The sequence below is a fragment of the Eumetopias jubatus genome, unplaced genomic scaffold (genome assembly GCF_037043125.1).
Source record: "Eumetopias jubatus isolate StellerSeaLion01/CBP00866 unplaced genomic scaffold, mEumJub1_p1.0 scaffold_13, whole genome shotgun sequence".
NCBI lineage: Eukaryota > Metazoa > Chordata > Mammalia > Carnivora > Otariidae > Eumetopias > Eumetopias jubatus.
This window is the reverse complement of record NW_028274819.1, coordinates 75,170,391-75,186,661: the sequence shown is the minus strand read 5'-3', so window position 1 is coordinate 75,186,661 and position 16,271 is coordinate 75,170,391. Positions and strand designations below refer to the sequence as shown.

The 16,271-nt window shown below is 44.9% G+C and overlaps 1 protein-coding gene across 2 annotated transcripts in view; it reads left to right on the top strand.

Moving 5' to 3' along the window:
- Positions 1-11,470, top strand: part of VSTM5 (V-set and transmembrane domain containing 5) — a 30,889-nt gene extending 19,419 nt beyond the window's left edge. For both annotated transcript variants that reach the window (XM_088017937.1, XM_028119597.1), the window contains exons 2-4: positions 10,729-11,055; positions 11,161-11,298; positions 11,427-11,470. In XM_088017937.1, the coding sequence (XP_087874063.1) occupies positions 10,729-11,055; positions 11,161-11,298; positions 11,427-11,470 (509 nt within the window). The remainder of the gene's footprint in view (positions 1-10,728; positions 11,056-11,160; positions 11,299-11,426) is intronic.
- The last annotated feature ends 4,801 nt before the right edge of the window (positions 11,471-16,271 follow it).

Below are 16,271 nucleotides of genomic sequence, written 5' to 3'. Positions count from 1 at the left end.
CCAGGATCATGACCTGAGCCCAAGGCAGACGCTTAACCGACTAAGCCACCCAGGCGCCCCAGTTGTGTCCTTTATAGTAAACAGATAATAGTAAAGTGCTTCTTAAATTCTGAACCTGAGGAGGGGGTGGTGGAAACCTCGGATTTATAGCCAGTTGGTCAGAGTACGGGGGTTGTGGACTTGTGGTCGGTGTCTGGAGCAGGGCTGTCTTGTAAGACTGACCCTTAACCTGTGGCATGGGCACTAACTCCAGGTAGCTGGTGTCAGAAATGTCATGAGTAGCGTAAGGGCCCGTTTTCCTTTACTGGTCCCTTACCAGTGAGCACATAGGATGTCTCCCGTCTTTTGCTGCTACAGTCACCCAAACTGCGTCAGTGACAAAACCTACCTCTATGTGCCCTTTATCACTTGTAGGATCAGTTCATAAAAGTGGAGTTTCTAGATCGAGGGTTGGGCTAATAATTTTTATAGATTTTACCGTATTGCCCTCCAAGAAGATTACACCCATTTACAATCCCCACAGTAATGTTTGAGTGTGACTTCTGCATACTTCTGACAACATAACGTTATCAAAATTCTTCATCTTTCCCAGCTGATAGCGGCCCGGTCATTCAACTTTCCCAGCCTGGGTTTTGCTGGGCAGTGGTAATTGCCTAGGACAGCTAGTACCGCACGGGCGGTTGCCGACAGCAATGGTGGCTAGCGCTATTTTGCAGGAATAAATATATCTATTTTCTGGTTGGGGTACAACGACAGGAAGCTGATGAAGGGGAGCAGTCTGCGAGCCTCGCCTAAACCTGCCTCTGTCCATGTTGTTTGGGTTTGGCTGACATCTGGGACTCCCCAAGGCCATTATCCAGCAGGATCACCAGGGAGCTCCATCGGGGACGAGCTGAGCTTTGGTCTCTGAGTAATCAGGCACTGAGAGAGGAAATTACTACCTGACTTAACAGGAGGATAGATAGCCTGTAAACTGTGTGCAGAGGTCGGTCTTCAACACTGTCCATGGCGTCTAAACCCAAAAGCCCCGATGTTTGGAGTTGGCTCCGAGGGCCTCCTACATGGAACTCTGTTTCCAAAATTCCAGGCTTGCTCATTTCAAGAGTGACAGAAGTTAGCGACGTGGATGTTTCAGTTGTAGCTTGAAGCTGCTGTTTCTCCTCTGAGCTTTTGACCCTAAACAGATCTGGGGCTGGATAGGGGGTCTCACCAGCACCTCCGTCAGTTCCACAACAGATTCCCCTGTCCCTGATCTCTCCAAAGGGGCAGCGGTTGGACAGGCAGAGCACGCATGTCTTTATTTGTTGGTTGGTACCAGGATATTGTGCGTGCCCACAAAGTGCCAGGCACTGTGCTGGGCTCTGCGGCTTCTGAGCTGGATGACGGCAAACAGTTCCAGGGCAGACCTACCAAGCACACGTGTCCTTCCTGCTCCTCCCACCACCACCCCAGTGCAGGGCCTCAGGCTGCCCCCCACTGTTTGGGCTCCAGACGTGGGTTCTCCAGAAGGTTCATAGGACTGGCCCAGGTGGTGGGCTCCAGGCCTTGCAAGTGATGTGTGTAAAGGATAAATCTGCTGCCAGATGGCCCTTCCAGAAGCCCAGTTCAGATCCTGCTGAGCCTCTATTTGAATACCAGCCCTGGGTCCGCCCTGCCCGAGGGCTAACTCCCACACACAGTCTCCAGCTTGTCACAGATCCCTCAGGCTATTACCTGTGCTTCTTACTCAGCAGGTTGGGGAGCTGAGGATCCTGAGTCCTGTCGCCCTGGGTGGGCTTACGGTTCTCCCAGCCCAGCTTGCACTTTCTCTCTTTCCCATGCTTTAATAAAATTGTATTCTGCAAGCTTCCGTTTCAACGCGTGTCTTCTCCCTTCCCCAGCTCCTGCAAGCTTCCTGGCTCATTACCCGGACAGTGAAGAGTACACAGGATTTCATTCTTGGCTCATCCACTTACTGTGACGTGGCGCACATTCCCTAATCTCAGTGAACTTGCATTTGCTCCTCTGTAAAATGGGGATAATAATAATGATACTGTTCCCCAAGCCAGCACCCCAAGCCAGTGCCCTGGGGCGGAGCAAGCGATGGTGGGTGGGGGCAGCATTCAGTGACTGGGGGAGCGGGTGCGGTGGGATTGCTGACTGTGGAGATGAGCTAGGAAGCCAGAGGGGTCAGGGAAGGGTAGGTTTGGCCCTCCCCCAGCTCTGCCCCTGCGCTCCACCCCTGGGGGCCTCAGAAATCTGCTCTTGTATCCCTTGGAGTTTTCTCTTTCCTCTTTGACATTTCTAAGTCTCAGGGTGACCAGCTGTCCTGGTTTGCTTTTAGCCCTGAAACTCCCCAATCCTGGGAAAAGTCTCAGAGCTTGGCACACCGGGAGGGTTGGTCACCCTCGAGGCCAGTGGCACAGACCTGAGCTGAGGAAGGCAAGCATGGGGGCCTACATGCTGTGCCCTGCTGGGCCTCACACATGTCCTGTCCCGTGGGCCTCGCAGCCTTCCTCCGGAGGCCTTCCCACTCTCTGTTCTGGAAGGTGAGGGTATTTCTCCACGCCTCACAGCGAGGAGGTGCTGGGGTTGAACCACATGGATCCTGCTCACGCCAGTTGTCCTAATTAAGGCGTCCCCTCCATGACCCCCGAAACCCAGAGGCTGCGTCAGCCACCTGTCTCACCATTACTTGATACCCTTGTTCATCGAAATTGTGCTCTGAATAGTATGGACCTTTCTTGCGATTTCAGAAATCTATCCATCTTAAATCATCAATTTTTTGAAGCCGCCAAATACAACCTTGGTAATTTATGTGTCAGAAAAGGCATAAGGAACCATTCGTTCTGAGTATTCTGTTCCAGCCCATTGCTCTGTAGCTGACTTCACCTGCTGGTACTTTCCCTCCAATTAGTTCTAAGTGGGTCTCCCCAGGGCCAGGTAAGTCAGGCTTTCAGGAAGCCCCTGGGTTCGTGTTCCAGTGACTTCGCCGCTAAAATCTTTAGTTCTGTGACTCCTTCCTTAAAGGAGGCATCTGCATCAATTTGGGAAATGGGTAGAATTTAGTACTTCTCTGTTTTTCACGTAGAATGCAAGTGAAGATGTAAAGCAAGGTCAACTTTGAAACTTTTTTTAAACTTTGCCCACCAGCTTGCTTGGTCTGATCAGGAGAATTTTTTTTTTTAAAGATTTTATTTATTTATTCGACAAAGAGACACAGCAAGAGAGGGAACACAAGCAGGGGGAGTGAGGGCCCTCTCCCACTCCCCCTGCTTGTGTTCCCTCTCTTGCTGTGTCTCTGTCGAATAAAATCTTAAAAAAAAATACATTTTATTTTTTATTTCAATAACTGAAATTCAAAATTATATAAATGTATAATTTAGAAAAAATTCCATTGCCATCCAGTCTCTAAGGGGCAATCCCTTAGATTTTTCTGTTGTTCATATGTACATATTTATACAAATATAAATGTATGCTGCTTTAGAAATTTATTTTTTAACTTAGTAGCATGTTGTAGGTATTCTTCCTTGTCTGTACAAAACTCATGCTGCTTAACGGCTGCCTGGCCTCCATTTTACAAGTAAAATCTCATTTATTGAACCAACCTCCTTGAATAGAACATTTGAGCCAGGTCTGAGTATTGGTGTAGGTACTAGCTTTCTCTAACTTGTTCTGAATGATTTTAGCATGAGGCGCAGAGGTGGTTACTCATTAATTCAACTTCTTAAGCAGGTGACAAGTAGTTTGCCTTTGAGTTCTTGGAACTATTAATTTTCCATCTTTGCTATAGACAATTTATTACTAATTATATGTGGTAGATACATAGAAGGAACTCTTTGCTCCAGAAACCTAGTTAAATGCCTGGTTAGTAGGAGGGTTTTGTTTTGTTTTTGTTTTTGTTTTTTTTGAGATTGATTTATTTATTTGAGAGAGCAGGGGAGGGGGGGCAGAAAGGGAGGGAGACAAGCAGACTCCCCGCTGAGCAGGATACCCGCTGTGGGGCTCAATCCCAGAGCTCTGAGATCATGACCTGAGCTGAAACCTAGAGTCTGATGCTTAACTGACTGAGCCTGATTAGGAGGAGGTTTTTAGGGTCAAGAGAAAATAAAGAAACCAACAGTCTAGTTGGCCAGTTTCCAGGTATATCAGCACCTCAGAAACTTGGGGATGTTATTTTTGTTTATTTGCTTTTCAGTTGTGTTTGTTGGTCCAGAGTACTTAAAAGGCTTAAAATGAAGGTCCCTAAGGGTATTGAAAGTGCTGATAGTATCCTAGGAAACTAGTCTACCAGTACCGTTGACCAACATGTTTAACACAGTGTATATGAAATACACATATGTTGTGATACAGATTTGTCATGAGCTCTAAATGTGGTTCTCTGAATCTTACCGTAATCACTATTCCAACTGCTCCTATTTGGGGTCAGAGAAATCCAAAAACATAAATAGATGGATGCCACAAAGTGAAGTGGAAAAAAGTTTTTTGTATGTTTGTTTGTTTTATGGGAGTATAACTGACATACAATGTTACATTAGTTTCAGGTATACAATGTAGTGATTTGACAGGTCTTTGTTATGCTGTGCTCATCACAAGTGTAGCTCCCATCTGTCACCATACAACACTACTGCAGTATCATTGACTGTATTCCCTGTGCCTTCCCTTTCGTCCCATGACTTCTTCCATAACTACAAGCTTGTACCTCCCACTCCCCTTCACCCATTTGGCCCATCTCCCTACTCCTACCCCTCTGGCAGCCATCAGTTTCTTCTCTGTATTTATGGGTTTGTTTCTGCTTTTTGTTTGTTCATTTGTTTTGTTTTTCAAATTTGACATATAGGTGAAATGATATGGTATTTGAATATCTCTGACTTATTTCACTTCACATCATATTCTCCAGATCCATCCATATTGTTGCAAATGGCAAGATGTCATTCTTTTTTATGACTAATATATTCCAGTGTGTGTGTACACTCTGCCACTCCTTTTTCCATTCATTTATTGAAGAACACGGTTGCTTCCATATCTTGGCTGTTGTAAAAACTGCTGCAATAAACATAGAAGTGAAACTATCTTTTCAAGTTAGTGTTTTTGTTTTCTTTACGTAACTACTCAGCAATGGAATTACTGGAACATATGGTATTTCTATTTTCACGTTTTTTTGTTTTGTTTTGTTTTGAGCACCTCCATACTGTTTTCCACAGTGGTAACACCCATTTACATTCCCACCAACAGTGCATGAGGGTTCCTTTTTCACCACATCCTCACCAGCACTTGTTATTTCTTATCTTTTTTATTTTAACCACTCTGACAGGTATGAGGTGATCCCTCATTATGGTTTTGATATGCATTTCCCTGATGATTAGTGATGTTGAGCATCTTCTCATGTGTCTATTGGCCATCTATATGTCTTCTTTGGAAAAATGGTGATTCAGATATCTGCTATCCATTTTTTTTAATGGTTTTGGTAGTGAGTTCTGTAAGTTCCTTATATATTTTGGATATTAACGTCTTATTGGATATGTCATTTAAAAATATTTTCAACAGGTTGCCTTTTTCTCTTGTTAATGGTTTCCTTTGTATTTTGGTGTAATCCCTAGTCTTTATTTCTGCTTTTGTTTCCCTTGCCTGAGGAGACGTATCTAGAAAAATGTTGCTAAGGCTAATGTCAAAGAGATTACTGCCTGTTTTCTTTTAGGAGTATTATGGTTTCAGGTCTCACAGGTTTTTAATCCATTTCAGCTAAATTTTGTGTATGGTGTAAGAAAGTGGTCCAGTTTCATTCTTTTGCATGAGGCTGTCCAGTTTTCCCAACACCATTTATTGAAGAGACTGTCTTTTCCCCAGTGTATAATGTTACCTCCTTTGTCATAGGTTAATTGACCATATAACCGTGGGTTTATTTCTGGTCTTTATATTTCTGTTCCATTGATCTGTGTTTGTTTTTGTGTCCATGTCATACTGTGGTTTTTTTTGTTTGTTTTTTTAAGATTTATTTATTTGTCAGAGAGCGAGCAAGATCACACACAAGCAGAGGGAGAAGCAGGCTCCCCACTGAGCAAAGAGCCTGTCAGGGGACTCGATCTCAGGATCCTGGGAACATGACCCGAACTGAATGCAGTTGCTTAGCCAACTGAACCACCCAGGTGCCCCGATATCATACTGTTCTAATTACTGTAGTTTTGTAGTATATCTTGAAATCTGGGGTTGTGATACCTTCCACTTTGTTCTTCTTTCTAGAGTGCTTTGGCTATTCAGGGTCTTTTGTAGTTCCATATAATCTTAGGATTATTTATGTTCTAGTTCTATGAAAAATGCTGTTGGCATTTTGATAGGGATTGCATTGAATCTGTAGGTTGCTTGGGTAATATGAACATTTTAATGCTATTAAGTCTTCCCATCCATGGTATATCTTTCCATTTGTTTGTCATCCTCGGTTTCTTTCATCAATGTCTGATAGTTTTCACAATATAGCCCTTTCACCTCCTTGGTTAAATTTATTCGTAGGTATTTTATTTTTGTTGGTGCTGCTGTAAATGGAATTGTTTTCATAATTTCTCTTTCTGCTACTTTGTTATTAATGTATAGAAATGCAACAGATTTTTGTATATTAATTTCATATTCTGCAAGTTTACTGAATTCATTTGTTAGTTCAAATAGTTTTTTGGTGGAGTCTTTAGGATTTTCTATATATAGTATCATGTCATCTGCAAAGAGTGACCATTTTACTTCTTCCTTACCACTATGGATCCTTTTAATTTTGTCTTGTGTGCTTGCTGTAACTAGGATTTCTAGTACTGTGTTGAATCAGAGTGGTGAGAGTGGACATCCTTGGCTTATTCCTGATCTTAGAGGAAACACTTTCGGTTTTTCACCATTATGATATAGGCTGTGGATTTTATGTGTGGCCTTTATTATGTTGAGATATGTTCCCTCTAGCCCCACTTTGTTGAGGTTTTCATCATGAACAGATGTTGTACTTTGTCTAATGCTTTTCCTGCATCTATTGAGATAATCATGTGGTTTTTATCCTTCCTCTTGTTAATGTGATGTATCACCTTGAATGATTTGCAGATATTAAACCAGGCTTGCATCCTTGGATTAATCCAATTTGATTGTGGTGAATGACTTTTTTGCTGTATAGTTGAATTCTGTTTGCTAATATTTTGTTGAGGATTTTTACATCTATGTTCATCAGAGATACTGGCCTGTAGTTCTCCCTCTCTCTCTCTCTTATTTCTTTTTTGTAGTGTCTTTGGTTTTGGTATCAGGGTAATACTGGCCTCATAGAATGAATTTAGAAGTTTTCCTTCCTCTTTTATTTTTGGAATAGTTTGAGAAGAATAGGTATTAAATCTTCTTTAAATGTGTTGGAGAATTCACCTGTGAAGCCATCTGGTTCTGGACTTTTTGTTTGTTGGGAGTTTTTTGATCGCCAACTCAATTTTATTACTAGTAATTGGTCAGTTCAGATTTTCCATTTCTTCTTGATTTATTTGTGGAAGAGTACAGGTTCCCAGGAATTTATCCATTTCTTCTAGGTTGTCCAATTGGTTGGCATGTAAATTTTCATAATCTCTTATAATTCTTTGTATTTCTGTGGTGTTGGTTGTTATTGCTACTTCATTTCTGATTTGATAGGGTCCTCTCTTTTTTTCTTTTGTTTTTGGTTTTGGTTTTTTGTTTTGCTTTTTTTTCCTTAAGGAGTCTGGCTAAAGGTTTATTAATTTGGTTTATTGTTTCAAAGTATCAGCTCTTGGTTTCATTTATATTTTCTACTGTTTTTTTCAGTCTCTATTTCTGCTCTAGTCCTTATTTTTTTTCCTTTTACTAGCTTTGGGCCTTGTTCTTTTTCTAATTCCTTTTATATATATGGTTAGATTGTTTATTTGAGATTTTTCTTGTTTCTTTGAGGTGGGCCTATATTGCTATAAACTTCCCACTTAGAACTGCTTTGGCTGTGTCCCAAATTTTGGATTGTTGTGTTTTCATTTTTATTGGTCTCTTTTTTTTATTTCCTCTTTGATTTCTTCACTGGGGTCTTTCATCTCCCTGATTAAATTTATTCCTAGGTATTCTTTTTAGTGCAATTGTAAATGAAATGTGTTCTTGATTTCTGTTTGTGCTGCTTCATTATAGTACATAGAAATACAACCGATTTCTATATATTATGTATTCTGAAACTTTACTGAATTCATTTATTATTCCTAATATTTTGGTGGTGTCTTTAGGGAAAAACACGGCTTTGAATCAGAACTGCACTCAAGTCCCATCTTTTCCATTTCCTAGTTACATGGGCATGTTGCTGACTTATGTAAAACATTAGGGAATGATTGGTAAGTACAATAAGTATATATTTTAATAACTGGCACATAAAGTCTTGACTAAATTATAGTTCTTTCTTATATGTGTGTTACCTTTTAGATGTGCTAATTTTTCAGACCACTTCAGCAGCAACCTTTCTATCAGGAAATCTCACCCTTCTTGTTATAAATATTTTGTCATTCAGTTATTCATTCACTCAACAAACACCTATTGACCAATCACTATGTGTCAGGGATTGTGTTAGGGGACACGGAGATGAAGAAAATACATAACTCCTGCCTCGAAGGGCTGACCTGGAATTTGACCTCTGTTTTCTTCCTGAGAAAAAGAGTAAATGTGGCAAAATGTTCATAACTAGTAAATTAAGGAGAGGGTACATATTAATTGTACTTGCCTTTCAAAACTTTTCTCTGAATTTAACATGTTTCAAAATAGAGTTGGGAGAAAATGTATTTCTGTTACTTGGCAATTGTAACTCTTGAAAACCATTACCACATTCCAATTTTTCAGCATGAGGTTTATCAGATGATTTCTAGTCACCTAGCCAAGAGCCTTGGGAGAGGAACACTAATGGAACGTGCTGGGGATGAGAGAGGACAGTGAGAAATGCCTGGAAAAGTAGCAGGTGTGGTTACCTGGAGCCACACGGCAGGGGCTTGGGGCAACTGGGCCCTCAAAGATTGAGGGGGACCAAACAGGAAGTGGAGGTGGAAACCAAGGGCTGGGCTCCAAGCTTCAGTCCTGCCCTGTTCATTATCCAGTCTCCAGCCAAGTCTGACCAGTCCTCTCAGGGTGTGGGGGCATTTGTTACATTCTGTGCTCTCCACCGCGAACCATTGACTATTGATTCAAGCTTAGAGCTTGAATATGTGAGCTGTGGAGCCGGCAGCCCTGTGTGACTCTCTGCCTTGCAGAATGAACTTTGACAAGCTAGTCAGTCCTGTCGACAATGAGGCTTGCTCTGTGCTTGATAGAATTGCAGGAGGTTGTGTGTGAGACCTTCCTTAATGAGACGATGTGTGTAAAGTGGTTGGCGCGGGGCCTGGGCGTGGTACCTACGTAATACCTGTACGAGGGCATATACACATAACCTCAGTCGACGGTGCTGCTACACATCTGCACATGTGCAGAAACCTCTGCTCCGTGCCTCTGCCTCACCCACACCCGCATCTAGTCCGTCAGCGCGTTTTGTCCTCCCTGCTGCCGAAGACATAGCCTAAATCAGACCACCGTTCACGCTCTGCAAGGCGTCCATCTCTTATCTGTGCCCTGTAGCAGCCACCTGACTGCTCGTCCTGCTTCGGCTCTTGTCCCCTCACCCCCAGAATGTTCTCCACAGCACACGTTCTCAAGCTTAACGGAGAATGTTACCTCCTGCCTAAGCCCTCCAATGGCTCCCATCAGCCTCGAGTGAAACCGCATCCCTAACCCTCACGGCCCGCCTCCTGCCAGCTCTGCGGCCTCACCCCCGCCCCCCATTGCTCACTGCACTCTAGCATGCTGGCCTTCTTTCTGTCCCCCAGACACACCCGCACTTGCCCTCACCTCAGTCTTTGTGCTGCTCCCTCTGCCCGAGATGCTCCTCCCGCGAGTCTCCACATGCTGCCTGCCTGTCCTTCAGGTCTCCATTCAAATGTCATTTCCTCCATGGAGTCTTCCCTGACCATTCTCTCTAATGCCACGTGCCATCTCCGCCCCCACCGCTCACTAGTGCCCTGTTGTATTGTCTTTAAAGCACTCGTCGTTGTCTAAATTGATCTCCTTTATTTCACCATGGTATGTCTCCCTTATAGAATGGAGCCTCCAGGGAGGTGCACTGTTCATCCAGGATACAAGAACCTTGTGTCTTGTTCACGGTCTTAAACCATAACAAAATACCACACACCAAGGGGCTTAAGCACCAGAAATTTATTTTCTCGAGTTCCAGAGGCTGGAAAGTCCTATATCAAAGTCCTAGCACAGTTCAGTTTCTGGTGAGTGCTTTCTTCCTGGCTTGTAGACAGTCACCTTCTCTCTGCAACCTCTGAGTATTTTCTCTCATTTCCCCCTTGCATCCCTGTGGAGAGATGAGAGAGAGAGTGAGAGCTCTCTGGTGTCTCTTCTTATAAAGACAGTAATCCTTTTGGATCAGGGCTCCATCCTTATGACTTCATTTAACCTCCATTACCTCCTTGGAGGCTGCATCTTCAAATATAGTGATGCTGGAGGTTGGGCCTTCAACATAGGAATTTCAGGGTGGGGGGGGGCACAAATATTCAGTCTATAACCTTCACCACTGTGGTGCCAGTACCAGAATCTGGAAGACAGCCTGGCATGTAACAGGCCCTCAGTAAGTATCTGCTAAATAAATTAACGAATCATGGCAGCTCACTGGCCTGTAAGTTCATATGTAAGTTGCCCCCCATCTGGCACTCCGTCCTGCAGGTCAGGGCGTGTCACTGTACATCCCCCAGCCCACCATCAATGCCACGGTGGAAGAAGACATCCTGCTCTCGGTTGAGTACTCCTGCCACGGCATCCCCACCATCGAGTGGAAGTATACGTCCAACTGGGGAGCGCAGAAGATCGTGGAGTGGCAGCCAGGGACCCAGGCCAACATCTCCCAAAGCCACAAGGACAGACTCTGCACCTTCGACAATGGCTCCATCCAGCTCTTCAGTGTGAGCGTGAGGGATTCTGGCTACTATGTCATCACAGTGACGGAGCGCCTGGGGAGAAGCCAGTTTGGCACCATCGTGCTGCATGTGTCAGGTAAGACGGGGGCCCGGGCACCCCGCTGAACTGCCAGCATGTGCGGGCGTGTCTTCATGATACTAAAAGGGACCTTGTCTTCCCCTTCCCCTACCTGCCCCGTAGAGATCCTCTATGAAGACCTCCACTTTGTTGCTGTCTTCCTTGCTTTTCTCGCTGCGGTGGCCGCACTGTTAATCAGCCTCATGTGGGTGTGTAATAAGTGTGCATATAAATTCCAGAGGAGGAGACACAAACTCAAAGGTAATTCTCTGGGCCCTGTGATCATCCATCACGCTTTCATGGCTGGAGGTGGTGCCTGTTAGCCTGGTATCCCCAAGAAACCACCCGTGGCTGATCAGCACCTGACGGGCTTATCTTTTGCTTTGCAGAGAGCACCACTGAGGAGATGGAACTGCAAGGTGTTGAGTGTTAGCCAAGGCTGCACCCAGTTACATTCCTACCTCAAGAGGAAAATGTTATTTTTCCAACAAAAGGAGCAAACCTGGCCGATCCACCCTCACAGCCTCCTGTTGCCCGGCCTCGGCCAGCCATTCCTGAAGGCACTGTGGATGTGAACAAAATCGACTGGAGCTGAGGACTCTTGCTCCCTACGCTCTGGGGCGGCTGCTAGAGGAGTCCCCGGGGCCGAGGCCAGAGCATGTCCGGACTGAGCGTGCAGCCAGCACTGGACAGGCTCTCCGTGTTCTTTCCCTCTGCTGTGGGAGCTGCTGTGAGACGTTCGATGGGCCGCCTGCCGAGCAGAGGAGGTGGCTGTGAGCCTGCTGCGGGGCCCTAGTGAGGTGCTCGGAGCAGGCCCAGGCCCTGGGCCGGAAGCTTTAGGGAGGGGAGCTTCACTCGTGCCTGTGGGACCAGCACTGGAAACAGGAATAGGCAGAAGATTACCTTTCTCCTCCTCTCTTATTCCAACATTAACCGGATTTTCCCTCCATGGCCCCAACTTAGGCCAGTGTGAGGAACCCACATGTTCATCGCCACTGGGGGCAGCAGCTGGTGTCCAGATGGCTCCCGGACAGGCTGGGTAACGGTACCTGTGTGAAAGTGAGCCTGCATGGGGGGTGGTATGACCAGGACGTTAGCTGGGGCTTCGGATCTCTGCACTCCCTCCCCCCGTCACCAAGGCTTTGTCTCAAGTCAGGCCCTCGTGCTCTCTCACGTGGGCTTAGGAACGCTTGGCCCTCACCTACCTCACAGTCAGGGTATCACGTGAAGCCCACGAATGCATAGAGCTCCCCAAGCGTGAGGATTCTTCAAGGATCTGGAAAGCAATAAGCCCTCTACAGAGCGCTACCAAGTGAGAAAACGCTCTGGGGTCTTGGGGCTTCAGGCGAAATGAGGGACTGACTGGATCACAGCTGGCGTCGGCTCTCATTCTCTTGGCTTGTGAGTCACCATTTTTACCTGAAAGTGTCTCCATCCCACCTTCCGTTTGGTAAGCTCTAAAGTAGGCATGAATTTATTTTCCATTCTCCTTTCTCTCTCCAGCATTCTTATCTACAGACCAAAGGCACCACCCCAGTTACGGTGGAGGCCGAGGTCAGGAGCTAAGTCCCCAGCCTCCACCTGCAAAGTCACCCCTGCAGACATGAAGGAGAGCTAGAACATTCCCTCTTTTCCTTAAGTCCTCAATGTCTGCATCTGTTCTACTTGCCATGTGGCAAACGAGAAGTTGCCTGGAGAAGTTGGTAAGAGGCATTTCTCTAAATAATCCAAGGTTACAAGAAGAGATCTGGAGCAGTCAGACAGGAGCTCTGTGACCTTCCAGAAGGACTCTAAAGGCACTGCTTGATTCAAAAGGCAAGAGAGCAGTTGGTCCACACAACTGATTTGTAGCTGGAGCGCCTGCCACAGAGAAGATCCTCAGCCTCGGGCCATTTCCTGTACACACACGGGTCCTTTCCGCAGGCAGCAGTCCGAGGAGCCAGGCCCCAGGGCCATGAGGAAGCGGGGTGGCAGTACCAGAACAAGCAGAGGGTCGAGGGCCATCTGATCAGTTCTTTCTTTCACACAGAAGGCCCATTGGCAGGAAACCGATTGGATCTGGACGGCTGCTGGAGTCTGTGTGTCTTCCTTTATACTCCCTACTTTGCAGAACTGAACTTCTCAGCTTGTCAGAGGTCAGGGGTGGTCATCTTCAGAACTAAAGGTGAAATGGAGGGGCGCCTGGCTGGTTCAGGAGGTAGAGCACGTGACTCTTGATCTCGCGGTTGTAAGTTCGAGTAGAGATTACTTAAAAATAAAATCTTGAAAAGGGAATGGCAAAGCATACCCAGGGAGAGACCTACATGGACAAACCCAAATGTAAAATAAACTGCCCCCCAAAAACTCATGAAAAGTTAGCCCCTCTGGCTTTCCATTTTTTTATTTTGCACTTTTAAAGCTCCCTCCATCCTGAACATTCTTGTTCAAGTGTTCATTCCAGAGCCTGAAGTTGTTTTTTTTTTTTGTCTGTTTTCCAAAAAAGAAAATATTACGTTCTAGAGGGTAGCCACTGGAAATGTTAAGCTATATGTTATGTTTTAAGCTGTGGAAAAATATTATTTTAAACAATGAAATAAAGCCTGGAAATAAAGGCCGGGTCCTTTGTGTGTGAGCCCACTCCTGCCGAGCACTCAGAGGCCCTGGGGGATGTGGGCATAAGCAAACCCCTCGGCCTTGGCCACGGGGCTGGCACATTTTTTAAATGTTCAGGGAATAATGACATTGATTCTAACTGTAAACATTCTTTAGCAGTCCTGAAAAACAACCCCTAATCAGCCCATTGTTCAGCCCTGCATCTTCCCAGAAGACTAATTTGAAGTTTCATACTTCCAGAATATTAATTGTAATTCAATAGAGTCCTTTCTGCTTCTGGAAAGGGCTGAAATAAAGATGTGGCCCGTGTTACCATCTCGTTCAACAGCAGGTAAGATGCAGGACAGAACGTTCATGCTCTGTCAACAGAACATCCTGTCAGATTGCGATCTAAGAAATTAAAAAGGTATATACTGTACTTTCTCGTTTCCTGGTGTCTTGGGCATGGAAGGAGGGTGGAAGGCCCCGGGGAGGGTGGCCCTCACAGCTCGCTGGGCTCACTCGGGAGCGAGGCAGCGTGGGAGAACCAGGCGATCGGGTGTGTGGCTAGGGCGGGAGGCTGCTGTGAAACCCCAGGGCCTGGGGGCAGGGGAACCTCCTCTCTCTCATCGGTTTCCTATCCCAGCCCAGGTGGCCACTGGTCAGAAAGCAGAAGACACCTCTGGTTTAGGGAGTGGAGCCAGCCCTGTGGCTACTGTCGATGCATCTGTCCACGAACACAACTTCCCTTGGCCCTGGTGCCTTTCCAGACCCTGCGACATGCTGTTCCATGCTCGACTTCCATGGCCCTTTAAAAATTGGGTGGGCGTTTTAGCTTGGTTTAATTGCAAAGGTGAGAAATCCTCCTTTATTATTTTTTAAAGATTTTATTTGAGAAAGCATGCATGTGTGAGCACAAAGGGGTGTGGGGGTACAGACTCCCCACTGAGCAGGGAGCCCCATGTGGGACTCAATCCCAAGACCCTGAGATCATGACCTGAGCCAAAGTCAGACACTTAACTGCCAGAACCACCCAGCGCCCCCTAGAAATCCTTCTTTAAAATTAAAATGATACTGGGACGCCTGGGTGGCCCGGTCGGTTAAGCATCACTCTTGATTTTGGCTCAGGTCATGATCTCAGGGTTGTGTGATGGAGCCCCACCGCAGGCTCTGTGCTCAGTGCAGTCTGCTTGTCCCTCTTTGTCCCCCTGCTTGCTCTTTCTCTATCTCAAATGAATAATTCATTTTAAAAAACATTAAAATCAAAATGACACTGGAGTCTGTATATAAAGTCAAAAGTAAAGTTCTTCCTCCCTTCAATAGTATCCTTCTAGACCTAGGCATATATGAACCTGTCCTTCTCGGTCTCTGCATACACAATAGTCACACATCACAATGGTCCATCCATTTTCCTTTTAGGCAAATGGGATGCTGTTATACATGTCCTACAATTTGCTTGTTTTCACTTCATGTTTCTTGGGCATTATTTCATGTCTCTACCTATTCCTAAACTCCATTCTTCTTGCCTGCACAGTGTGATCCCTAGCATGGATACGTTTTGGTTGTTCACTGAAAACTTCTCTTCTAAATGATATCTACAAAAATACATCTTTCTTTTACAGCGATCTTTTAGGGCAGACTTGTTCCTTCCTCTTAACTAATGCATTCAGCTCTATTCCTAGGAATCCTCCCGTCTTTCAGGACTTCAGAGTCAATGTTTTATCTTATTGGTGGGGTTTATGGTAAAGCTTATCAGAGACTGTCTGGGGAGGGAGAAAGAGCATTGTTCATGTAAAATAAAGCTAAAATTTTTGCTGTAGATTTGACCTTATAACATGGGCACATGGGTGGATAGAATTCCTTGGATTCAACAGACCAGTGATTGTGCAGGTGGCTCCGGCCCTAAAAATGCTAAAAGTCTTTTTCCTTCAGGTCTCTTGGTTTGCAAGAATTTTTTACTAACCAAAATGAATGTATTAAATAATAACTTAATTTCCTGTTTTTATTAATCAACAGTACAAAAGTGCCAGTTAGAATTCCTGGTCAGGGGTGCCTGGCTGGCTCAGTCGGAGGAGCATTCAACTCTTGATCTCGGGGTTGTGAGTTCGAGCCTCATGCTGGGTGTAGAGGTTACTAAGAAAAGTAATTTAATCCTTTTTAAAAATTTTTAAAAATTACAATTCCTGGTCAAAATTAAGTAATCAGGCGTATCACTTTAATTTGATGGTGTTCTGGCAAAGCAATCTGATAGCAAAGTTTTGTTGGCTAAGTGTAGGATTTCCTTTAGGCTTTTTCAAATAGCAAACACAGATCATAGTTCTCTTTTTTGCAGGGTCCAAGGGACTCGGATTGGGAGTACTTGTAAAGCGAGTCAAAAGAAAAGCCGTGAATAGATTTAGGCGAAAGAGATTATGCCACTGGCCTCAGCAACTTGGTATACTCACTAAATTATCAGGAAGCTTTTCAGATTGTATGTTATTCTTTTTTTTTTTTAAGGATTAATCTTTTTTTTAATCATAGATAAATAGAGCCAAGACTAAGAGAAGTGTACACTTTTAATCTCAGAAAGCATTGGTTTCTGTTTTAATTGAAGTAATCAACATGCAATGTTATAGGAGTTTCAGGTGTACAATACTGATTCAACAGTTCTATACGTTACTCAG